Source organism: Chaetodon trifascialis, chromosome 6, assembly GCF_039877785.1.
Source record: "Chaetodon trifascialis isolate fChaTrf1 chromosome 6, fChaTrf1.hap1, whole genome shotgun sequence".
In the NCBI taxonomy this organism is placed as follows: Eukaryota; Metazoa; Chordata; class Actinopteri; order Chaetodontiformes; family Chaetodontidae; genus Chaetodon; species Chaetodon trifascialis.
This window is the reverse complement of record NC_092061.1, coordinates 6,637,756-6,663,556: the sequence shown is the minus strand read 5'-3', so window position 1 is coordinate 6,663,556 and position 25,801 is coordinate 6,637,756. Positions and strand designations below refer to the sequence as shown.

At 45.2% G+C, this 25,801-nt stretch overlaps 1 protein-coding gene across 2 annotated transcripts in view; it reads left to right on the top strand.

Moving 5' to 3' along the window:
- bmp1a (bone morphogenetic protein 1a) overlaps positions 1-23,718 on the top strand; it is a 31,254-nt gene extending 7,536 nt beyond the window's left edge. Inside the window, exons 2-20 of one of the 2 annotated variants that reach the window (XM_070964194.1) lie at positions 887-1,000; positions 4,646-4,771; positions 5,425-5,542; positions 6,961-7,139; positions 9,209-9,314; positions 14,039-14,163; positions 15,807-15,922; positions 16,071-16,173; positions 17,465-17,581; positions 17,992-18,137; positions 18,236-18,431; positions 18,670-18,795; positions 19,856-20,016; positions 20,186-20,366; positions 20,489-20,614; positions 20,818-20,945; positions 21,367-21,580; positions 21,934-22,184; positions 23,560-23,718. In XM_070964194.1, coding sequence (XP_070820295.1) covers positions 887-1,000; positions 4,646-4,771; positions 5,425-5,542; positions 6,961-7,139; positions 9,209-9,314; positions 14,039-14,163; positions 15,807-15,922; positions 16,071-16,173; positions 17,465-17,581; positions 17,992-18,137; positions 18,236-18,431; positions 18,670-18,795; positions 19,856-20,016; positions 20,186-20,366; positions 20,489-20,614; positions 20,818-20,945; positions 21,367-21,580; positions 21,934-22,184; positions 23,560-23,694 — 2,768 coding nt within the window. In that variant the 3' untranslated portion in view covers positions 23,695-23,718. Of the gene's footprint in view, positions 1-886; positions 1,001-4,645; positions 4,772-5,424; positions 5,543-6,960; positions 7,140-9,208; positions 9,315-14,038; positions 14,164-15,806; positions 15,923-16,070; positions 16,174-17,464; positions 17,582-17,991; positions 18,138-18,235; positions 18,432-18,669; positions 18,796-19,855; positions 20,050-20,185; positions 20,367-20,488; positions 20,615-20,817; positions 20,946-21,366; positions 21,581-21,933; positions 22,185-23,559 lie in introns of both variants that reach the window. The other variant, XM_070964193.1, reaches the window with a different exon arrangement.
- The last annotated feature ends 2,083 nt before the right edge of the window (positions 23,719-25,801 follow it).

Here is a 25,801-nt window from a genome sequence, read left to right as displayed (position 1 = left end):
CATCTCATTGTCATCTCCTGTTCAGACTTGGATTACAGTGCCACACCTTTGCCTTTCTCCCCCCCCCGCGTCTCCAAAAAACCCCAACAACCCCCCCAACCCTCTCTCTCCCCCCCAACTTTTGCATACAAGCTGGGCCATAAATTCTAGAGACGTGCTGGTGTTAAAAGCCTGTAAAACTGAGCGCCCTGTCTCTGTGGAGAGGACTAGCTTATCCTCCACAGAAATGGGGCATTTAGTAAGGAATCCCATAAAGCACATTCCTCATAAAGTGGGACTATTTGGTTATTTTTCCCTCTCCTTGGCCTCATTAAAGAGCTATTACTTGTTCAAGGTGCCCCATATTACTCCATTGAGGCAGTGTCAGTGTCTCACTGTGTCATATCTGATAGCTCTCATTCGCTTATTAAGGACGCCAAAGCGCACAGTGTGAATTGTGTTGTCGCTAACATCTGGATTAAAGATGGCTCGATTAATCACACCAGCGATCAGGTTTCTGAGTTCATCCTCTCTCCTCATTGCATGAACCTGTGCGAGCCATGTGCAATATGTTGCTTACATTTCCATCCTGTAATTTGGAGACCAGAGAAGGCGGCGTGCCTGTTATCCAAACAGACATGCTGTTGTTTCACAATTCTGTTTCTATTTCACTGCAAGGAAAGGGTAAACAGAGCAGACCCAAGAAAGGAATGAAGTCTATATTTTTAAATATGTGTGCTACATGCTCTAGGCCTTCCACCAGAGCTTTGACTGGGCCTCCATGCATCCTACTCAGTCTGAGTGGCAGGAAGCGCTTGAGGCAACTGGGCGGCTCAGACTGATGCTTTGTATTGTTTGGTTGTCTCTCAGTCGTCTGACATGTGCTGTCTCTGTTTGTCTGTTTCAGCTGCCTTTCTGGGAGACATTGCTCTGGATGAGGAGGACCTGCGATCGTTTAAAGTGGACAGAATAATAGATATGGCCCAGAGAACCGTCCAGATTGTTAATCACGCGGACACAGGTAACAACAGCAGAAAGCGTGGCTTGAAGGATTACAGCTTGAGGTGAAAAGTCCTCATTAGAGCACCGAGGCGAAGTCTTCTGGCTTGTCGCTCCAGATAAAATTGCAACAAAACGCCTGAAATGAACTTGGTTACCTCATTTTGCTTCTCACTGGGGAATAATTGTATGTACAGACATTTCACTCTCCAGCACTGAAACTCAAACCACTCACGTCCTCTGAAACTGAGAGTCTGCAGCAGCGTCTGTCGGATGTCAGCTTTGTGTTTTTATGAGCTCTCTTTAAAGGTTTTCGCCTACAACTGTCATGTTTCCTCCACACATTGCTTCACCTGCGCCACCATGTTCAACAGTAATTGCTGGGCTTTGTCAGGTTAAATGTTGTTCTTAAAATGAAAACCGTGTTTAAGCAACAGCTGTGAGCCAGCAGGGACCAATAGGCCTCACAATCCTATAAACTATAGGAAAGCGTGAACCGACAAGTACGCGCATGTCGCCGTCGGTGCTGGAATGATGTCAGTTTGCTGTTTTTCATTCGGATTAATGAGCATTTTGGGGAAAAGAAACATTTTGCAGGATTAAAAACACGTTTCAACTGCTGTTAGATTGATTTTCAGACTAAAAAGCGGCCTCTGGGGCGGGGAGTTCACAGGAGACTCGTGGCTGTGTGCAGACTGTGTGCACACTCGTCTCTGAAACATCGTTTGTCCACTTGAGCAGATAAGTCCTTGCACATCTAATTGTTGGATAGTGGAAAAGCTACTCTAGTCTTCAGAGTTACAAAGTGCACTACAAAACGAAAAGAGATCAGGACCGAGGCAAATAACAACACAGAAAAATACTAATACTAAAACAGATAAGACGTGTTGGCACATACTTTGTGAGAAGTAAAAGATGTCAGTGATTCTGCAAACCTCAGATCCTCGAGCAGGCTGAGGGGCATCACTGCAACAGCCCGGTCACCTTTGGTCCCGAGCCGGGGCTCAGGAGCAGCCAGCAGAGTCCTGGCCGAGGATCTGAGGCCACCCCGGCTCACAGTGGAGCGAAGCCGTGACGTGCTCTGAAGGTGATCAGCAAAATCCTACAATCAATTCCAAAACTGACTGGTGACCAGCGAAGAGAGGCTGAACAGGGCCGATATCACCCTGTCGTCTGGTATTTGTTAAAAGCCGAACAGCTGCGTTCCATCCCAGCTGAAGGCATGACCGTCTCGATCAGGCCAAGAGAGAGAGGAATTGATCTTTGCAATGCTCCTTGCTGACTGAACAACATTTGTAATTTGTTTTTTCAAAGAAAGGTCACTGTCGGAAATCACACCCATGTTTCTGGCTGCAGGTTTGTTATTTATCGACAAGGATCCAAAATGTTTCAGAGAAACAGTTTCGTCCCTCAGGCTGCACACGCACACAGCAGCATTCAGACCTGATCACCGCGCACAGATGTGCCTCCTAATTAGCATTCGAGATAACCTTTACACTTTATTGTCATATTTTTCATTCATCCCACACGGTGTCGATGAATTCAGTTTGTCCGTCACTTGCTCAGTTATCATACACCTGAACGCAGCAGCTGCGTGGTTAACGTGGCCGTGTCTCGTCACCTGATCTGGACGGTTGCCTTCCACACGTTAATCAAAGAGCAGGGACGCAATCAGAATAATAATAAAACCTTTGACCTAAAAGTCTTCCCTCTCTACCTATGAATGAAAGTGGTAGATGTAATCATATTATTGTAATTAACACGTCCACAAGTTCTGTCTCCCCAGCACTCGTTCTTATCAGTTAACCGAGCAGATTTGGCTGTTATCAGACTCTTCCTCAACACATGCACAAGTGTACGTGCTAATTGATCTCGCCAGGCTGCTAGGATTTACTTCTGCAGACCGAAATTCAACAGAACACATTGTTCCAGCAAATTAAAAAAAACACTTGCTGCAAACTGTGGCTTGCATGCTAATCAAATTTGGTTAGCAACGATGACGGCTCGCAGTAGCACGGCCTCATGCGGCCCTCATTGTGCAGGGTGTACTGAAACCAGATGTACTTGTTTTTGTCTCTACAGCGATACTTAGAGTATAAAGAACAACCTTATTGTGAGACAGACACGTTCCAGCTTGTGGCCTTCATCAGGGTCATCCAGGTAATGTCTCACAATAAAGATCTTCTTTGTGCTACAAGCGTCGCTGGAGTTATGACCTCCTCAGACTGTTTCCGTCTCCATAAACCACTGAACCGGGTGCCTGAAATCCCTGCTGTGCTCTACTGTTTCTGCAGCAATCACCTAAAACTCCACAGTGCATAGAGGTCAGCGTGTTAATTAATTGTTTAATAATTTTAATCATTTATTAACCACTGACATGGACAGGCATCAGTGTACCAAGGGGATCCTGCAGGTATTCATTAAAGACGGATTATATGAGCACCTTCGCCCAAATATGAGAAAAAGAGTGGCATCAGCTGTTGGAGTCTTTATGTGGAAAGAAAACCTCTAGTTTTCCCTATCCTAAACATTTTGGTTGAATAAAAATAATTAGAAGAAACAATGTGAAGGCACAGCAGCACATGGTCTTTTTATAGAATTGTTAATTGTATGGCTTCGTCTCAACACACCCATTAAATGGCTCCTCTGCATGAACCGTATGGAAAGGGGTTTTTCAGTAGTTTCTCAGTCTGGGTCTACCTTTTAAACAAAGGATGTATTTTTGTATGAGGACGTAATGGATTATACGTTATCAAAAGTCAGCATTTATTTCCTTTAAAGGTCACAAAGCTCATTGTTTCTCTGTAGTTCGCCACGTTTTCTGCTGAAAAGGGAACGTCGCTCCGGGAAATGGTGCACTGAAGCATCGCTGTACCTCCAGATGTGACGCAATCTTTAATTAGATTGTCTAGTATTAAAATCTAGACGCTTGTTTGACATTTCAGCTTAATTTACGTAATAAGAGCAGATCATTGTGATGCTGTAATCTGCTTGTATTCGTTCATTTATTGCCCTGGGGGCTTATACCAAAACATAAGATACCAATTAAAACTAAAGTTATTATGTCACTGGAAAAAATCTTTCCATTCTTTTGCCGCAAAGCTGCATCATTCAGTAAATCAAGCAAAACACATGTACTTTCCATTACTTATTATTTTTATCTTCAGGATACACACTTTCTGTCTATGACTGAGGAGAGCTGAAGAGGTCCAGTGTTTAAAGTTACGTCTTTTCTGCAGCATGGTGACGTTCAGTGGGCAGATTGAGCTATAGGTGGTTCACATATGGATGTGTCTTACTGTAATCACCAGGTTTAGGTGGGAGCTTAGTCTCCATGGTTACTCTGCCTTAATGTGTGCTTGAGTGACGTTGAAGTGGCGAAATTAATTTGAAAGAAGAAAGAATTCAGCTTCAGTAAAATCCTTTAGTGCAAAACAGGAAGAACAATGTTGTTTGAACAAACGTCTCTCTTCAGGGAGCGAATGTAATTTCCTAAAGGAGAAATAATAATTAGGATTTTCTGAATGGCATCAAACCTTGATTAATGTTCTGTAGGAAAGCTTTTTTTGCTCTCAATAAAAACATTGGAGAAACATTTCCTCCCTCAGACCCAGAAGTGAATTGAACCTTTTGTGTTGTTTCTGTTGTCTTGATCTGAAATCTTCAGCCTCCACCAATCAGAGCAGCCAAAACAGGCAAGGCTCACACCGCAGGAAAAGGGCTGCCACCTCCAGACCTGAGCGTGTGTGGCCAGAAGGTGTTATTCCCTATGTCATCAGTGGTAACTTTAGTGGTAAGTAAGAAGCGTTTGCTAATCAGTTAGATCCTTTAAATGTCACTAATTTTAAAGCTGTAAAACACGATTCCTGCTTGTGGTTGTCGATGGGATCTCACTTCTGTAATTCACTATATTTCCCACTGAAAGGGGATGTCGCTGCAGGAAATAAAGTACTGAGGCTTCATCTTTAAATGACTCCTATAACTATAACTCCTATAACTCCTAAATCCTCACAGTGAATAAAGAAATGCACTGCTGTCATCTGATCATGTCGCCTTAAAAAAAGTGTAATGGGACTGTGCTGGGTGATTGTTCAAAAGCCGAATAAATCTTTTTTATTTAGGACAAATACATGATTATGAAGCTTTGGTGTAAGTATTAGAAAAAGGTTTACATCATGATGGCATGCATAGAGCTGTGACTTCATTTCCAGTGTCCAACTTCATGTCCCAAAACAGTCCCCAGCTGCCTCCTTTTCTATTCATCTCCTCCCTTCTATAAAACACTGTGTGTGTGTGTGTGTGTGTGTGTGTGTGTGTGTGTGTGTGTGTGTGTGTGTGTGTGTGTGTGTGTGTGTGTGTGTGTGTGTGTGTGTGTGTGTGTGTGTGTGTGTGTGTGTGTGTGTGTGTGTGCTCCACTGATCTCACCCTCTCTGTCATCTCATTCAGGCAGCCAGCGGGCTATATTCCGCCAAGCCATGCGGCACTGGGAGAAGCACACCTGTGTGACCTTCATTGAGAGGACGCAGGAGGAGAGCTATATTGTCTTCACCTACCGACCATGCGGGTGAGCCGGTGGGGTTTTTTTTAGCTCCCGCGTGAAGGAACTGAACAATGGTCGTCCTCTGTTGAGCCTCTGTTATCTCCGGCTAATTATTTAGCGCCTAAGCGCTCCTCCTTGCCTCCTGCTCAGCAGCCTTTCACCATTGTTCATCCTCTCTGTTCGCAGTCTCTGTGCGAGTTGTTATTTCAGCCCCCTGCCAGTCCTGAGAGAGACGGCCATTCAGTGGCCAGGAATGTTTCCTGTGCCCCATCATCGCGCTGCGTCCGTCGCTGAGCACTTGTGTCCTGCACGGCGAACAGTATTGCACCCAAGAGCGAGACTTCCTTGGCCTCTGTAACCCTGTTTACTCTGCTGAAGTTGGGCTCAGTGTCCACTCAGCATTTCCTCTTTAACAGTCCAGTTGGTTGTGGCTTCTGTTGTTGCTAAGCGACTATGACAACCTGTTTGGACGCGCCGGGCTGCTTTATTTAACGACAAAATATTTCTAAATTAAAGCACTTGCTGCTGTTGGGAACGCAAACCAGTTCAACCTATTAATTTGAGAATTTGAGTAAAAGAGGCCAGAGCTGTTAGAAGTATTAGAGAGGTTCCCAGAGGACACACAAACCCAAAATGTTGCCAGTTCCCAATGTTTTAACCTGACACAGATTTAGAAAACAAGCTGGAACCATTATGTCATTACACACAATGTACCTCTCCCTCTGATATGTATCATTGAGCACACACGGCTTAACAGAAAGCGGATGCAGCTCATGAAACTCAAGTTTTTCCAGCCAACTGTTGATAGCCATTTTTAGCCTGCTAACTGGCCTCTGGAGCAACAGGGATGACATTATCCACGCAGGCGGCAGCGGTTAGCAGTGGGAACGCTTGACTCTGCTGCATATTCAGCAGGCCCCCATCTGTCCTGTGCAAAGTTCAAGGCGTGTCTCAGGAGAGCCTGGCTGGCCTCGCAGTAATTAGAGAGCGGCTGTCTGGCCCACAGGGCCGTGATGTGTGTGCCCGTCCTCCAGACTCCCACACTGAACCTTTCATGTCACGCTGAGATGGAGCGCCGCAGCCAGCCAGCTCCCACCGTCACTCTCAGCATTTGCATTGGCACACGGATGAATGAATGTCACTGCTGTATGTGTGGATGACGGGTCGCCTCGTAAGGCTCTCCTGTAAAACAGACCAGAGGCTGTTAAGATAATGTCGCTCTCGTTACTAGCTTCATTATATATGTACAGAGCAGGTTGAAATATAGGAGCTCGTAGAGCCAGAGGCACATTCCGTCTTCCTCTCTCCTGGGAAACATGACTGTTTTGGCCTCCCTCTGTAGTTTCCACTTGCTTGTTAGTGTTTTTCACTTATAAAGTCTAGTCACTATATTGTGGCTTTGTTAACACTGCCTCTGTGTGTGTCTGGCTGCTGATTCATAGGTGCTGCTCCTATGTGGGTCGTCGCGGCGGGGGCCCCCAGGCCATATCCATCGGGAAAAACTGCGACAAGTTCGGAATTGTGGTGCACGAGCTGGGTCACGTGATCGGATTCTGGCACGAACACACGCGGCCTGACCGAGACGAACACGTCAGCATCATCAGGGACAACATTCAGCCAGGTAGGAGCGCAGGTCTCTCAGCAATATTGTTGGAAAGGAGCAGTAAGAGTGAGAGATCTAATAAAAGTAACACATTTGTACTCACAGAAAGTCTGGGTTATGAGGGTAAAAACACGCTCATCCTCAGCCTGCAGCTTTCTATTAAAGCAGGTGTTTCTTGTCTGTAGCCTCACTGTTTGATCATTTTTTCAGACAAAGTAGAGCTGTATTCACCTTTGGCAATGCAGTCATAGCCCAAAATGTTGGCATCTTTGTATTTTTTTAAAAATAAAACACCATTTCTCCCTCAAAATTGTGAAATTAAAACATCTTTTGTTATCCACAAATGTATTTCTTTGGTTTGCAGAGGAACAAAAGAAAAAGTTAAAAAAATACCGAATCCTACCTTATTCCACACAGAAATCCAACAGTAACCTGCACAATGTTGGCCCATTTTTAGAAGCTACAAGATGTCATTGGATTCCAAGCAATGCCTGCGATCTAATAATCACGTGTTGAACCAGTTGCATGTCCCTCACTGACTACGTTTACATGCAGTCAATATTCCAGTTATGGTCAATATTCCGGTTTCTGAAACATTTGGAATAGGGGTAATCAATTGGGATATCCCGATCAAAGCAGCGACGCACGGACAACGTGTTGACGCACATAGAACGTCATGACGCAATCCACGTCATTTCAGCTTCTTCTTCCTGTATCCAAAATCAACAACAACAACAGCCCGGGGCCGGTGCTGACCCACCACCAGTACTTGACACTGTTCTGTCTCACTTTCTTCATTCATGGAAGGCGAGAACGTGAAGAAATAGGAAATGGAGCCGGAGCTGTGCCATCCATATCCATGCTACTTGCACTCAAAAAACCAAGATTCCTTGCGACGAACATGCGCAGAACACAAATTAGTGTTCCGTTTGATGGGGATATTCCGATAGGCGTATACATGACCAAATATTTGGGTTAGAAAAGGAGTAACCCAGGGGTCATATTCGGATTTTTAAAAACCGGAAGATGAGCATATTCCGGTTTTTCAAAAGGGTTATTGGTGTTTACATGGCCGTGCGCAACCGGGTTATTGCTGATATTCCGGTTATGAAAGGGTTACTTGACTGCATGTAAACGTAGTCACTGACTGTGTGCCAGAGAGAGTGAGAGATCAGAGAGACAATGATCAGCATGTTCAAGGCGTCAAGACACTTTCAAATATTATTTAGAAGTTTAGCGTCCATGCGACTGTAGCCAGCCTCCCTGAGCGCTGCAGCAGCAGGAAAATGTGAACGGTAGAGAGACAAAGAGACACAAGATGAACTCCAAGCACAAGCTACATCAGCGTCTGATCGAATCATGCGTCACTTTTTGAGCCAAAGTAGCCTCCATGGAAGAAGAGCAGTAGTAGCTCCACTTTTGAAAGAAAAAAGCCAGACTGAAATTTGCTAAAATGCATATTGACGAACCACAATCCTTCTGGGAGAAGAAATGAAGCTTTCAAAGAAAAGAACACAGCGAAACATGGAGGCTCAGTTTTGTCTCGAGGCTGCTTCGCTGCACCTAACGCAGGGTGCCTTGAATCTGTGTTGGCCATAATGAAATCTCAAGACTATCGAGGCATTCTGGGAGAAAATGAGTGTTAGAAAGTTCAGGTTCAGTCACAGGTCCTCTAACAGGATAATGACCCAAAACTCACAGCTAAAATCACCCAAGAATGGATAAGAACAAAACACGTTCAGAACAACAGTGACCCTCTATGAGTCCTGAAACTCTGCAGAAAGCATTAAACCTCAGCCAGCAGAACAAACTACCTGTTAACCGGTGCAGTGATTGCCTCTAAAGGTTGTGCAAGACAGTATGTCATGTTTGTCTGTGCCGTTTTCATTGTTTGTTTGTTTTTAAATGCTCTGAATGTGAATAAAAATCAAAAGAAAAGTCTGATTTCTTTGAGATATGGAATAAACATTGGTGGCTGCTTATTACTTTTGTTGGTTTCAAGTTACTTCAGAGAAACATGTGCATTTGTTGTTGCACAGTGTGACTCAGCCTCACTTTCAACTGCTTTTGTCTTTTTCCTCTCACAGGACAGGAGTATAACTTTTTGAAGATGGAGCCGGGCGAGGTGGACTCTTTGGGAGAAGTCTATGACTTTGACAGTATCATGCACTACGCCAGGAATACATTCTCCAGGTAGGAGCGCGGCCAAGTTCCACTCCGTACGCCCCAGACATGAAAACGAGTCTTAGATCAAGTCAGGCCGAGCCGTTTCAGTCCGCTGAAACCTTTTAACCCGTCATCGTGTTTTCCATCTCTGCTCAGAGTATACAGATGTGTCATGCACCAGGTCTGTGTCTCTGGGCTGCTGCTGAGTAATGTGGCAGGACTCCCAATGCTTGGGAAGAAAGAATGAAACGCTTAATTCTCCCCAATAAACATTCACTGGAATACTGACATGCAGCCTGAGGGCACGAGGTTTAGAGGAGGCTCTCTGTTCCTTTGTCTGTCTGGGATTTGAATTGTTTCCTCACTATTTGAGTTTAAACTCAGAGCTGAAACTGATTTCTTGGGAGAAAGTGGGTCATTAGTCTGAGTTTCCTTTGGCTGGGCTTTTATTTCTTTTTCAACAATCAAAGCTCACATTGCATGGGGCATTAGGGACACCGGGGGAGCACTGATGTGATTTATGTAATATTTGGACAAGATTAAGTTTCTTATTGCCGCACTGAGAATACTGAGAGTCAAAAAGTATTACACTTGTGTGAAGTAACTTGTAGTGAGAAATCTGACGTGTCCAGTTCCATTTAACGTCTCCCTTGTCAGACGCAGAGCGGATCAGAGCTGATTTGTCAGCTTTACATCTGGCGAGTTGTTGCCTCACAGCTTTTACCTGTTCTGGCATCCAGTCCGTCACACTTTTCACTCTCCGTCTGGCTTTTGTCTTATTAGCAGCGTGGCAGCAGCAACACGAGCTCTGAGCCGTGTTTTGAAATTATTAAAATCCAACATCTCCAAACTTAATAATAATTGGCAGATCTTTCCAGCTATAGTGAAAGTGCCAGCTCCTTCCCACAGCCTGTTCAAATTAAAGCTCCTCTCCTCGGCTCCTGCTGCTTTTCCAGCAGCAGCAGCCCTCAGTGAAGCAGCATCAGTCCCGGGGCTGCGCTGTGGCCCAGCAGCAGCGGCCCGGCTTCATCACAACAAAATGTCTGCGCGCCACTTTCAGGGCTTTGTGAAGCTTCTTGTAAAAGCTGTGGTTTCATACTATGAATCACCTCATTATGCTCCTAAAGGCCTTTGAAGAGGCTTTGATGATTAGTGTCATGATGTTCACCCTTGGCTACCGCAGATTTACTTCCTATGTTGGCTGCAAAGCTTTTTGTGCCCCTTCATAGCACTCGGGTGTTTGAACACATGCTGTGCGACTAAATGTCTTCTGCACTTCAAGCACAATTCAGGTCAACCCATAATAATCACCTACATATGGCAAGGAAAGGAGGTGTTGATGTTCTTTTGCGTATGAAGGAAAAGTTCAGCCAAAAATCGAACGCTCCCCGGGCTCAGCAAATAGATTCACTGGACTCTAAATTTGTTTATCTTAGACTTTGGCCTGTAGGTAAATATCTGATAAACGAGCACAAAGGGCTAAACTGCGACAGAGACCCAGATGAAAGCAAATTTGGTTTTCTTGGATACTGGAAACATGTTTCATAGAGAAACTTCTGTTTATGAAAGCAGAGCTGTGAATGTGTCATATTTATAACACTTAAGTTTGTCGCCAGCTGACCTCAATCCTCACTCACTCCCTGATGCTACAGGAAGCTTCTCCAGATGTTGTGCTGTCATTCAGCGCTTCACTTTGGTGCTGCGGCGTCACAGGAAGGATCTTACTAAAAAAGAAAAAGCCCATGACAAACCCTGGTCAGTCTGGGCTCTCGCTCCAGTCATCTCAGGCTGTGGTTAATTTGAAGTGTTATTTACCAGCTGGGTGACTGCGAAGCCAAAATAGACCTCTTGGGAGAAATTGACTCAGATTCAGCTTCTGAGTCATCAATGTAATTTCAAGAGCATCACTACACTCACTGTAAAGTGGCTTCTTAACAACCTGCTCACGCACTTTACATTAGATCATTTCTTAAGCTGTGAAAAAACGAACTTTACGTCGAGTCTTGTAAATATTATTGTTACCTCCTGCTGCCGTGTGCAGGATGTGGCCTCAGTTCTGTGTATGAAAACTGCATTTTGACCCCGACCTCGATTGCATAGATAAACAAAATGGGGAAATCCTCACAGCTGCAGGACAGCGACGCACTGTTTTACCTACAGCAGGAATAGTTTTGACAGCCCTATGTAAGCCGGAGTGGATGTAATGTGATCTATGGACACATGTAAGTCAAAGCAAAAAAAAAACAAAAACGAGTGAGCCCAGACTACAATCATTACCTCCTCACTGATATGAGAAGCAGCTGTTTGCTGCCCTTTTGTTCTTACTTGGCCTCTACGTCAGCTGTATCCATATATTTTCCCTCATTTTCCACACCGCCGGCTCTCCCATGCCCTGCATTACTCCCTCGGAGTACGGGCCTCTTCCCAAATCAACTGCCGTGCTCTTGTGGCAAGCAGATTCTGGGAAGTAGAGAGGGAACCTTTGTCCAAAGGGAGGCTGCAGCTGGGTGGAGGCCAATGTACAGAAATGCCTGTCTGGCCCCATGCATCCAAATTGTAGGTCAAGAATGCACCTCATGCAGAAATGCTGCACTTATCTTTGCAGGATTTGGATGGAAAATGGGAAAATGAGGCAACAGAGAGGCATAGAGTAACAACAATATCAACGACAACTTTTCCTCTGAGGTGGAGCAGTTTTTTTTTTTTGTATCTTAGAGGACAGTTTGATCACTTATTGGATTTCAGTCCGCTCAGCACTTCCATTCAAGTTGCCTCGCGCATGGGTCAAGACTTGGACTTAACCTCCTGATCTTGTAAATTTGTGGAATGCGCCACAGTCGGCTGCACGATGGAGCAGGCCTGCCCTCAAGTGTGTTTCCGTCCGGTAATCCACCCTGTTCTGTTTCCACTCCGGCTCCGTCGCTCTCCTGATTCGTGTTGATCAATAAGTGTGTTTAGACATGTGAGAGGAATTGCTGCCACTGCTGGGGAATGTTTCACAGAGCTGTATTAGCAGACAGGGGGCTCCTGTTAGCTTTTCACAAGTCACTCCAAGCACTTTTTCTTGAGCTCTGATTGGCTGATTTACCTGTGCCTGTCTGCCTTTGTTACCCCATTATTAGCCCGCATGTTTGCTCGATGTTTTACAGTAAATCACCGTGGGAAGCCCAGGCCTTTGCCGCGGGTGTTGTTCAGAAGATTTCATGGCTTGTCTTGATGTTTTGCTGTGTCTCTTGGGGACGAGCAGGCCTGATCCCCTGTGCTTTTTGTCTCTGGCGTGTTACCCGACCCACAACTCTGCCTGCCCCCCTCTTTGCTCCAGAGATACTTTTCAGGATTGGTGCATGGAGCAGTGCCAGCTCAAATAGAGACCTGCCAGTGTGCCCTTTGTCTGCTCTGACACCGGCTGGAGTGGCGTTTTTCACCGACGGCCAGCATACGGGCTCCTGGAAGCTCGCAGGCAGGCAGGCAGAGTCTAAACTGTTAGCTCAGGCTGCTCTGTTTGCACATGCCTGGCGTTGATAGGCATGTCACCATGGGAACGGCCACGGAGCCAGGCCGTTGCTCGCCAATACTTGGAGAAAAATGGAGATGATAAACTAGCAAAGTGTCAAGTGAGACAGCAGTGTGAAGAGAGTCTGGACTTGCTGTTCTGTTCCGCCATTTGTTTTAAAGCTACGTCGACGCTTTACCTGACTGTCTTTTACGGTCTTCATTTTGGACTTCTAACTAGAAACGTGGCAGTCGTCCACATACTTACCTTTTACAGCTTAGGCAGTCATTTTGACCGCTGTGGCGAAGGGCTCGAGCTCTTAGTTTGGGTCCATCTGTGGGGCAGACGTGTGTGAAGAGTGATGTCAGCGTTAACTTCAAAAACAGACCGTGTGACCCCGACCTCAAAGGAGGACTGTGATAAGTGACTGCAACTGTCCATCTGTTGTATTTTAGCCGGAGATGAGCAGATCTGAAGAAGAAGAAAGTAGACATTTTTACTTTTTTAAGAAAAAAAAACTAAATAAAAAACAAATGACATAGGATAGAACCTGCACACACAGTTTGACATTCATGTGTTGATGGGAGATGGAAAAGTCAACATGATTAATTTTCTGTTTTACGATGGTCAAAGCGATGAGCCATATCCTCGTTAATTCAGAGTGTTTATTCATATATGAGAGGTTTTGTAAAGCTTATTTCAGTACAAGCAGGTGAGTCAGGATCATTGTGTACAAATAAGCGTACGTGCTCATGCTGATGTCGACAGCAACAGAAGACTTTCCAATTCAACCAGTGCCACGAGATTACAGGCAGCTTCCATTAACTGGACGAGACGGATTTCATTAGATTTCACATCAGGAACCTCAAATGTATTTAGACATTTTATGGTAGCTAATGCATATCAGTCACCAGATTTCCATCTCAGTTCAAAAGCTAATCCAAAGTGAAAATGAAGATGAGCTCTCTGTGCCCCTCTTGTCTGTGTGGGATTTTGCTGTATTTTTCTACAAAACATCCACATCGTGTTTGGCTTAGTCGAGACTGACAGTGCTCATTTTCATTGTGGTATTTAGAAGCCTTGAGCCTTCAGAAAACATTAATAATAATGTTGACAGTGATTAAATTGCAGTGATTGATGGTAAGTCACTTAATTCTTGAACAAACATGTTTTGGGGCGTGCGTGCATGGTGGAATGGGATTGTGCGCCGTCTGGTTTTCTTGCGATATTAACATCTTTATCTCTTGCTGGATTACAGAGGCATCTTCCTGGACACCATCCTGCCACGCTACGATGTGAACGGAGTGCGGCCACCCATTGGCCAGAGAACCAGACTGAGCAAAGGGGATATCGCACAGGCACGCAAACTCTACAAATGCTCCAGTAAGACCAAAATGACAGATCCTGTCTGCTATGGGTTTCTCCGGTCTATTTTTGCATGTATGTGCAACATCGCCCTGAGAGAGAGGCCTGTAGTTTATCCTGCCCTCCCTATATGCAGCTCGCACTGTGTGGAAATAGCCAAGCATCTCCTATTGATGTGGCGTGATTCCTTGGCTACAGTGTCCGAGACTCCCAAGCTGGGACGAGCGTAAACAGTATCCAGGGACAGGAAGTTTGTCATCACTCTTTCCCAGATAGACGCAAAAGAACAGCTGGTCTCGAGAGGACAATGACTAAAAAGATTGTTGGGAAATGACGCTCGTGTCCGCACAGCATGTGCGAGGTAACCTGGGAGGCCATACACTAAGGAGTTACATAAGCCTGGCACTTTTCCGAAGCCGCTCACTTTGTTTATGCTTCCACAGAGGAGACAGAGGATTTAATGCTGCTGTAAACAGAATTTATAGCATTAACAGATGTACATTGAGAACAGCCTTCTGCTGAATAGATTTGATGTCAGACAGTTAATTGTAGGTCAGGCCGGGAGAGCTGGGCTGTCAGCCTCACTTTAAAGCTCGCTGAATAAACATAGCTACGGTCACCAGAGCTGGACCAGCTGGTGGGGTTTTAGTGCGGAGCTGGACGTTTTTACCTGAAATGGATCTATAGTGTGCATGAGAGTCTTCACTTTCTCGTGAGGAAGAAACAGGCTGGATGATGTGACGCACACTGTGGGGGATGAGGTAGCGAGTCTCCACATGTTCCTGGAAAAAAAAATCCTTAAAGAGCCACGGATCTCCCATTCATGCTGCATTCCAGGAAGTGTTTGTCATCCCTGATGTGTGCCCTAGTGCTTGTTAATGGTTTAGTATTGGCAACCCTCTGCCAAGCATTATTACACACAGCTCATGGCTCAGGGCTGCTCGTTTTTATTGCTTACTCACAAACCTCGAGGGAAGCAATGAACTCAAACAGTCAAGGGAGACGTTTTCCTTGCTCCTGCTAAAAGCAGCCCAAGGTAAAGATAACACAGAGGTGCTAATGAGCGTGTACACAGTGCTGAAGATGGACAAGTGAAGATCTACCCTCTATCATTTCTTCTCTGTCTTAATTAAACACATCTTTGCCCCACTTGGCAGGAGCCTCCGTCGGTCCTTCCATGAGGCTGTGTGCTGTTTGGAATCAGTCCTCGCACACTTGCACACTTTTGCCAGTCAAACTAAGGCTGGTTTTTCACTGGCAACACGTACATAATGCATCACATCCTCCAGAGGGCTGGGTTATTTATAGTGGGCTAGGTTTATTTTCAGAGGATGCTCAGAGAAAGTGTCTCACACTCTCTCTCCCTTTGTGTGATCATCATCTGGAGTAGCTGGGGGAGGGGAGGGGGTGAGGTGCAGGGTTGTGGGTGAATATTATCAGCAGATGTGCCTTTGAACATAAAAGAGCTGCCCTTTACTTCACATTCGATGTTATAATTCCAGCATCAAGCATCTGTCTGTGCAGCGAGGTTTCAGGGGATTAACTTCAGAGCTGATGTCTGTGTAGCTTGAATTAGTGGCTTAGGTGTTTTCAGGCAGAAAGTAACTGGCCGAGCATCATGCCCACAGCTCAGGTCTGTGTCTGTTTGTCCCTGTGAACAGGATGTGGGGACAGTCTGCAGGACAGCAGCGGCAACTTCTCTTCTCCTGGCTTCCCCAATGGGTACTCGGCCTACATGCACTGCATCTGGAGAATATCAGTCACACCAGGGGAGAAGGTATGAGCAGATGGGAAGAGACAGGTTCAGCTTCGAGATGCATTGAAACAAGCTTAACTGGCATCTGTTAGTTATTTATCTGAACCTTAGCAACGTGTGACCTTTGGCCTGAATCGTGTGAGTAATCACAATCTCTTGGTTTTTTAAGATCATTCTCAACTTCACCTCCATGGATCTGTACAGGAGCCACTTGTGTTGGTACGACCACGTGGAAATCCGAGATGGATACTGGAGGAAGGCGCCGCTCAAAGGTCAGTTTCAACTGACGATTCATTTAATTCTGCATTAATCTGATGTGTGATGACTGTCGCTACTCAAAGCCACTGAGGGACCGCTAGACTGGAAAAAACTAGTCTGGACGTGTGCATGACTACACAGTCAGAAACTGTGCTCATCCCGATCCCAGTCAGCTCCACCTGTCCTGAGCTCACCTTCATCCCCTCCTGCACTCATACACCACCCAGTGCACAAAAAGAGTTACAGGAAATGAACAAATAATCCATCCATACATGCAGATACATATAACACATATTGTTTAACCATTTGCACATTCGCATTGACCCTTAGGACATACACATTTGCACATTTTTACAGTTTAGTATTATGGTTATGTCACCTTTACAGTAGTTTGTAAATGTAGTTTTTTTCCTCCTTTTTTTTTTTTTTTTTTTTTTTACCATTTTTAAGTACTTCATCAATTTGTACTGCAACAAAGCCGTTTCCCTGCAGGGATCAATAAAGTTTTCTGCAACTGAATCTGAATACATCCATAATGGCTGCAACTAAAACTACAAATCTCAAACATATTCAGTTTATTATCATAAAACAACCCAAAAATTAGTGTGATTTATTGTTTTAAAGGACTCACAGTAGTCAAACACACGTTTAAATTGCTCAATTCAGATTTACCAAACATTAAACACTAAAATAAAGCTGTGGTGGGCTGTTTATTTTTGTCATAATTTGCCAAAATGTCCATAATAATCTTTCAGCATAATGTAATTCAAGTGATCTGGGAGAAAAGCAGACCTCTGCACCTCCTTTTGGCTCCGTCAGAAAATCTGACAGCACACTTTGGCCTATCTCAGGTCATTTCAGAGACACGCCGTTCCTATTGGCTGTTCTGCAAATGCAGATGCGCATAAACGTCCCTTCAGATGGCGAAAGCCTCGTCACGCACAGCCAGAACTATCTCCACACTGGGTTTTAGCTCTGTTCCAGTGCTGGAGAAAGTGAAAGTCTGATTCATCGGTGGAAAATCTTGCAACTTGTGATTAATTTCCAGTACCTACAACAGTGTATAAAAATATGTGCTTTGAGCTTTGAGCTCATGATGTTTGATGGCGTGTCGAGTGGTTCAGTTGTTGCTTACTGCGGCTTTAATTGTAACTGCAGCTCTTGTCTATTTTTGTTTTTGAATACTGTCTCATATCCTCTCAGTCTTCTTGGTTTCCCTGGCGAGCTGTGTAGAGGTATTTCAGAGCCGTCGCAGGTGTTCTGATGATCAAATCTTGGTTTATGTGCATGTGTGTCTTCACTCAGGTCGTTTCTGTGGTGATAAGCTGCCTGAGCCAATCATCTCCACCGACAGCCGACTGTGGATTGAGTTCCGCAGCAGCAGTAACTGGGTGGGAAAAGGTTTCTCCGCTGTTTATGAGGGTAAGCACCCATTCCCGACCTCCCTGAACCCCATTCCAGCACATCGTTCAGCTGACTGAACGCATGGCCAGTCACACATCCAACAATGTGCCTAGAAGCTGCAGTAATATCCACAGTTTTTGGCTCCCCTACTGCTGATGTGTCAGGCACTTTACGCCGCATTAATCAGATTTTGGCCGGCCTTCACATTCAGCTCCATTGTTTCCAGACCGTGCAAAGGAATGATGTGTGTATGTGTGTGTGGGAGCCGGTGGTGGAGGCATTTCAGTTAATCCACATTGCGTAAATCAGAACAGTGAGCACACGTTTTTCCTTTTTTCTTTTTTTTTGTTTTCACAGAGGCATGTGCTGATGATATTGCTATCAGGGGAGCTCAGTGTTGTTTTTATTGTTCTTACTGTCACATGCAGCCATATGTGGTGGAGAGGTGAAGAAGGACAACGGCCAGATCCAGTCCCCCAACTACCCCGATGACTACAGGCCCAACAAAGTGTGTGTGTGGAAGATTACTGTAGCTCAGGGCTACCATGTAGGCCTGACCTTCCAGTCTTTTGAGGTAAGACACCAGTGCTTTGTAATTTCGTGGATGTGATGACTGATCCGAAGATTTCGCTAATGTGCAGCTCTAACCTCAAACCTTGTAACCTTCCTCAGATTGAGAGACATGACAGTTGTGCCTACGACTACCTGGAGGTGCGTGATGGAAACTCTGAAAACAGTCCCCTGCTGGGCCGCTTCTGTGGCTACGACAAGCCAGATGACATCAAAACCAGCTCCAACCAGCTGTGGATGAAATTTGTTTCAGATGGCTCTGTCAACAAGGCCGGCTTTGCCGCCAACTTCTTCAAAGGTCAGAGGTTAAGGGTTGTAAACTCTTGTCTGACGTGTTCCACCGAGCGCTCTCTGTCATCATCTTTGAAATAGTACAGCTGTATAGCTCTGTTTCAGATATTTTTCTTTCTCTTGCGCCCTTGGGTTCTGTTCGACCCTCTTTGCCTGGCTCTGCTGTTGTTTTGGAGGGTTTCTCTTGTAAGCCACCGAGCCAGGGGGCCGACTGAAAGGGTCCTAACACATCTTTGTGTTTTCAGAGATGGATGAGTGCTCCAAGCCGGACAACGGTCGCTGTGAGCAACGCTGTGTCAACACACTAGGCAGCTACAAGTGTGCCTGCGACCCAGGCTATGAGCTGGCTGCTGACAAGCGCAGCTGTGAGGGTAAGTACAGGGAAAAAAAGTCACCAGCCCTCCTCAACGTGTAATTTACATGCTAAGGCACTTTACACAGTTAGCCACCCAAATACAATAAGTATAGTCATCTCTAAAAGCTAGAAAAGATGCCAGCAGTGATGCTTGTGCTGAGCGGACTCTACCTTTTTTAAGGTTTGAGTCACAACAATGCAAGTATTATTTTTATCTCAAATTATATGTTGTTGCTGAAGACTTAACTGCTAGTATACGAGCTGTACAATATCTGTTTGACCACTTAATCACTGTTCACCCCGAGACTAACTCCGAAAATACAGAGCCGTAAAAATTAAGACAAGCATATTAAATTGAATAATACAGTTCTGTCATGCGCATTAATGCGATGCATATGCAATAAAAATGAGGCAGTGCAACAAAAACAGTGGTATATGCTCTCACATAAACAATCCTGTTGGTACTTAAACAGCATGACAGAGCATTTGCATCTTTATAGCGTTCTCACACTGCAGTCAGCTCTACTCATATAAAATGGTAAAAGTGTTGCATATTATTAAGTAACAAAGAATGTAGAGTTTTATATTTACATACAGAGGAAAAACACAATTTTTCTAAGAGTATAAAAAACTGGTGCCGTATGTCTTTGTTGCACGTAAAAATAACTTTAGTATTGTAACTTTTACCACTCCAGCATTTCACCAATGTCCACATTTAATAACTTGACAATCCATGTATCAACACAACATCTATTGTAGTTGTTAAGGATCAACACGACACATAATTTTAGCTAAAAATAGGCGGGTGAGGGAACGGGTAACACCAGTTGTTGTAACATGCTGTGCGTTGCGTAACTGATACAAAGCTCCCAGAGGCCCCAGAGGCAGTAATCGGGTTTATTCAGGACACAGGCAGAATATTTCAGAGGGCTTTCATTCTAACTTTGCAGCCGGACACTTGGAACATGTCCTGTTGAAACATTTGCTGATTATAATTTATTTTCTGCCGACACATCTGCATCAAGCTAACTATTTGTCCTCTATTCGTCTCGTCCCATGTGGTGTTTTCTGTCCAGCTGCCTGCGGAGGCTTCATCACCAAGCTGAATGGGTCGATCACCAGCCCCGGCTGGCCCAGAGAGTACCCCCCAAACAAGAACTGCATCTGGCAGCTGGTTGCCCCCACGCAGTACCGCATCACTCTGCTCTTTGACGTCTTCGAGACTGAGGGCAATGACGTGAGCACTGGGGTTATTATCAATCGGCACGGGGTGGGTTTGTTCTGTATTCGCTCTCTCGCACTATCCACCTTCACAGCTAATAACGCCTTCCTCTGCGCCTTCTGTTTCAAAATTAAAAGCAAATAAAATGCTGCAGCCTCTTCACGTGCTCTGGTTCTCTGCTCAGGTTTGTAAGTACGACTACGTGGAGGTGCGCAGCGGCCTGTCGGCTGATTCGAGGCTGCATGGGAAGTTCTGCGGGGCAGAGAAACCAGAAGCTATCACCTCCCAGTACAACAACATGCGCATTGAGTTCAAATCAGACAATACGGTGTCCAAGAAGGGCTTTAAAGCGCAGTTCTTCTCAGGTGAGTCCTCTGGCAGCGCTGTGCACAGCATCGCAAGCCTTTTCATTCAGTCACCCTGTGCTGCGATCTGTCAGCCCTGATGGAGAACAGTCACCAAGGCCGTGTCCTCTGTGCTTCCTCAGACAAAGATGAGTGCTCTAAGGAGAACGGCGGCTGTCAACATGAGTGTGTTAACACCTTTGGGAGCTACAGCTGTCAGTGCAGGAGCGGCTTCGTGCTGCATGAGAACAAACACGACTGTAAAGAAGGTAATTCATCTCTCGTCTCTTTGATACGGTTGCACATTTATTCTTGTTACCAGCTTATTTTTTGCACGATCAGAGCACCAATTAGGGTCACCGAGCACATGCTTACCTGTGTCAGATACAGTTTGAGCGCAGTCTAAGTGTTGGACGGATCCACATTAGCATGGCACAGAGGTCTGTGTTGACTCAGTGATGTCTTTTTACAGCTGGCTGTGATCACACTGTGAATAGTGTGAGCGGCACCATCACCAGCCCCAATTGGCCGGATAAATACCCCAGCAAGAAGGCGTGCACCTGGGCACTCACCACCACTCCAGGCCACCGCATCAAAATCGTATGTGTCACTTCCTCCTGCTGGATGTATAATTTCGCCTGTCAATCATGTAGTTATTTGTTCATGGCTTGTTGTGTAATTGAATTGCTAAATCCACTGAGGACATCTGTGTTTACTGTGCTGATGTCAGAAGCTGTTATGCCATTGCTAACGATGATGTGTGGCTCCCCCTTCTGTTATTATCTGCATTTTTGTCTCCTGTGTCACTGACATGCAGTGGATTAGTTCAAAAGTGAGCATTCAACTGACAGGAAATCAGGAACAGTTTAATGTCAAAGCGATGGCTGTTCTAAATAACGACGCAATAAATGAGAGGGCCTCACTGTCAGGATAATGCCATCTGATTAAAAAAGAACACTTTGATCTCATGCATTCCTATTTATAACGCACTTCTTCAAACACCCATCTTGCTTTGCCACAGGCCTTCAATGAGATCGACATGGAGGCCCACCTGGAGTGTGCCTATGACCACATTGAGCTTTACGACGGGCGAGACGGAAAAGCTCCCAGCCTGGGTCGCTTCTGTGGCACCAAGAAGCCTCCGCCCATCACGTCCAGCGGCAACAAGCTGTTCATCCGCTTCTTCTCGGACAACTCCGTGCAGAAGAAAGGATTCGAGGCCTCCCATACTGCAGGTAAGAACAGGCGCGGTCCCGCTGAGGGGAGAACACAATAACAGCGAAGGGGGATTCCAGTAAAATCTCCAAACCTTCATGTTTTTGGAGCATCAAGTTGAATTTAGGTCAGTTACTCATAAGCATTACAAAGGTTTTTGGATGTAATGCACACAGGATTTTGTTTAGGTCACAATTCACCACCCTGTCTGAGAATGATTATGACTCATATTTAACAACTGAGCTTGTTTAAGGCTCCTTTTGTATCTGGATGAGTGGAAAACCACAAACGAGCCAGAGGCCACAGCAGCTGTGCTTGCAGCTTATCAGAAGCCTGCAAGAAAACATGTCCAACTCAACTTTTCTATGCGCAGAGTGTGGAGGTCGCCTGAAGGCTGAGGTCAAAACCAAGGACCTGTTCTCACATGCACAGTTTGGGGACAACAACTACCCCGGAGCCTCCGACTGTCAGTGGGTGATCTCGGCGGAGAAGGGCTACGGCGTGGAGCTCATCTTCCAGACCTTTGAGATAGAGGAGGAGGCGGACTGCGGCTACGACTACATGGAGCTCTTCGATGGAGCTGACACCAAGTCTCCACGGCTGGGACGTTACTGTGGCTCAGGGGTGAGAACGCTTTTCCAACAGCCACTACTCTCCGAATGTCTTTTCTTTGACAAATACAACTCGGCCAATTGTTTGGGAATTAGCGCTGCTGTTGAGTAACCTTTGCCAGCAGTTTGTAAAAGGGTGACTTTGTGAACCACCCCGGGGCTTTTGATTCTGTACTCTGGCTTTAATCACTTTGTTAAAGTCGACGTGTTTCTCTGGGTTTGGGAGTGTTGCTGTGGAGGCGGTTGTAGGCCGACACAAGTCATCACTCCCTGGGTGCCGATAGCCTACCAGAGTCTCTGGCACTGGGTTGTTACTGCAAATTAATCAGCCAATGCTGAGGCTGCAGCCGGAGTCTGGAACAATGAGGTCGACAGGGAATAGAAACACAAGTTTCCTGAGGTCAGAGAACAGCTTGATCTCATTTACACACTTCAATAATAAGCTCTGGCCTTTTACTCACGCCTGTTCCTGCGAATCGTTTGCTGGAGGGGACATAACACCCCCAGAACCCTCGGGGAGCAGCTCCTCAATCAAGTTTCCTTTTATAAAACAGGTCAAAATAAACTGACACACTTCAGTCCAAAGTAGGGTGAAAACTCATTATAGTGCGGGGAGGCTTACTTTTAGCCCAAGGGCTTCTCGCGGTGAACAGTAGACTACGTATTGCAGGGTGTACAATAAAAACTCTAGCCCGCTTTCCTCTTGTGTTTCAAATCCCCTTCCCAATAAACCAGGACTCATGGGCGAGTGCAGATATATTATTCATGTTATGAACGGCAGCTTTAATCAACAGTCTGTGTTTTACAGTTGGTTGCACAAGCTTTGGCTGCTCCGACATCGCGGCGCTTCTTTTGTCATAGCCAGAGTGCAGCTGCCTCCACCAACTAATTATTTTTCAGTATGGTGTTCGGAATTAATATTCATGCGATACCACGATTCTGACAAACAAGCCAGGTCAAGTGCTGCATATTTTCTGCGCTCACAGAATGCAGTTAATTCCCCCTCTGTTTCACTGGCTGCCTTTGCGCCCTAGACAGTAGAAATATATGAAGTGCTGTGCAGTATATGGTTTTGTTCAGGGAAGAATTGAGCTCTGTGGAGCGGTGCACCTGGAACTAATCATCAGAGTATATTTTATCCTCACTTCAATAGCAGCCAAAGCTGTAATCAGGATAAAGCTGGAAAGGGCCAGTCCTAGTCCTGGACCCTTACGTGGCCCCTGGCTGTTTCAGAACTAGCAGTTCTCTGCAGTCAGAAGCCATTCATCATGGTCACTGATTTGAGTGGAGTTTCAGCATGCGAGAAGTCTTCAGTTTTAATTGAAGCGCAGTCAAAGAACCAGAAAGCGGCGGCACGAATGAATCTGTTGTTTTGTCCCTCCTGACAGCCTCCAGAGGAGATCTACTCGGCTGGTGACTCCATTGTGATCAAGTTCCGCTCTGACGATACAATCAACAAGAAAGGATTTCACGTCCGCTACACCAGCACCAAGTTCCAGGACACACTGCACTCACGCAAGTGACCAGCGGGGGCCGGAAGGGGCCGTGCAGGGCAAAGGGGCAAGCGAAGGGGCCCCCAGGGGAGGCGCCAGCCTGACGCTCGGAAACCTTCGGCCACCAAGATGAATCAGACACGACAGAACAGCCGCAAGACCACCAACCGCACCTCAGCTCCTAGGGGCTCTAGCTCCCCCCACAGACTGTGAGGAGTAAAGCCATTCTGCAGTACACCTTGTTTTTACCTTTTTATGGTTAGGATTGGGGTGGGAGGATGAACGTCCACTTTAGGCGGACAGTAGGGGAAATTTATTGACCCAGTCCCCTCCAGATATTTTTTTGTTTGTTTCCTTTTTTTTTTTTAAACTTGCCTCCTAATGAGAGGCACAAAGGAAAACAGTGGATTCTCAGGACCTGTAGGAAGGCAGGCATCAGCTGGATAGATCCCTGCTTTTGTCGGGCCAACCCACCACATCCAGGGAGAGGAGAGGAAGAGGAGGAGGAGGAGGAGTATGGGGGAAGGTCTCCTGCACTCCTCAATAATTGCTCTCCTCTCCTCACACTCTCGTCCCTTTGGTTCAAGGATTCCTATCTGTAAGAGGATTAGAAGGACTTGACTTGAGATTTTGATACTGTATGTCAGTCAATTGCATGTAATTACAAGGAAAGAAGGAAAACTGTACAGTGACAACACCAGCATTTGTAATTGGCATTGTCCTGGCAACCAGTGGCAAGATTCTCGTTGTTACCATTAACAAGGAAATTAAGGAAGCAGTTATCTTATTAAAGGACTAATAAATGAATTGTGGTCCATGTCTTCTGGTTGGTAATTGCTTGCCTGATGACTGGCATTTACTGTACCTCCATGTATAAAGTAATGTGTATGATCTTTCAAAGGGAACATGTGCTTTTCTCAGCTCGAACCAGTTAGCACTTTACAGTGAATTGTTCCAAAATCATGAGCTTATGAGTTTTTGTGAAATGCAATGCCAGTTCACTTATTTTTAAATGCATTTTATCTCTCATTCTTTTTGTTTTTGTTTTTAATTGCTCCATTTAGTTCCTCGGGCATACTTGAACATTGTGTGTGTCCTGTGACATGGGGTAATGACTTATGTTCAGTGTTGATTTACAGTTCTGATGTAAAATAATTTCTCTGCAGAGAAAATGCCTTTTCTTGGTACAATGAAGTATTTCTCAAGAACCAAATGAGCCTGGGTATTTATTGTTATAGTAATTACATATATAATGTAAAGGTGGAAAGGTACTGTTGAAATTAGCCCTATAATTGCCTTCTAATGTGTAGCCATTGGTCTATGTTGAATATACTATGTTGCTCACTCGTTCCTTTTCTCCATTTATTTCTCGCTCAACACTGAGAAAGATGTGACATTGCAGCAGTCTGACACACCTGTCTGATGTCCGACCTTTGTTTCACAACATCAACCCATAACTGCAAACCCTCTTTGTGCCGTTCCAGTGAAACCACGTCCTGCGTTGCACCGACTGAGCTGCTGCTTGAGTGCAATCCAGGACATGTGAGTAGGAGTAATCCAGAACTGAGCACTTAAATGTAACACTGGTCTGTGTTTGAAGGAAGTTTCAGAGCATTTTTCTGAAACATGGCAAACACAGCAAAACCAAATATATATATATATCTTATTCATCTCCTCATTGATGCACTATTTATAGATGGAGCTTGTCATTTCGAGGAGGAAAGCATCTCCTTTTTGACCTTGCTAAATATTAATTCCCCTCTGTGTAACCTCACTCCCCCTCAATAATTCTTCCATTACTGGTGTGTTGTGCTGTTTTATAAAAACATGAGGAGCAGAGCAGCGATGTTGCACAGAAAACTGCCAGACTGGCACAGCTGAAATTGGCCCTCACTTGACTTAACCCAATGAAAAATACTGCAAAATGCATGCAGACACTACAAGACTGCAGAGTTTGAGCAAACACACTTTCACAAATCAGTGATAAAGATTCCTTTAACATGCAGATAAACTACTTTTTTGCTTAAAATCTGGACATAGAAACCATATGTTTAATTGAATTATCTAAGCAGATGAGTACCATTTACATTATTCAGTATATTTTGGATGTGTGTAACCTTCACTACACTTACCTGTG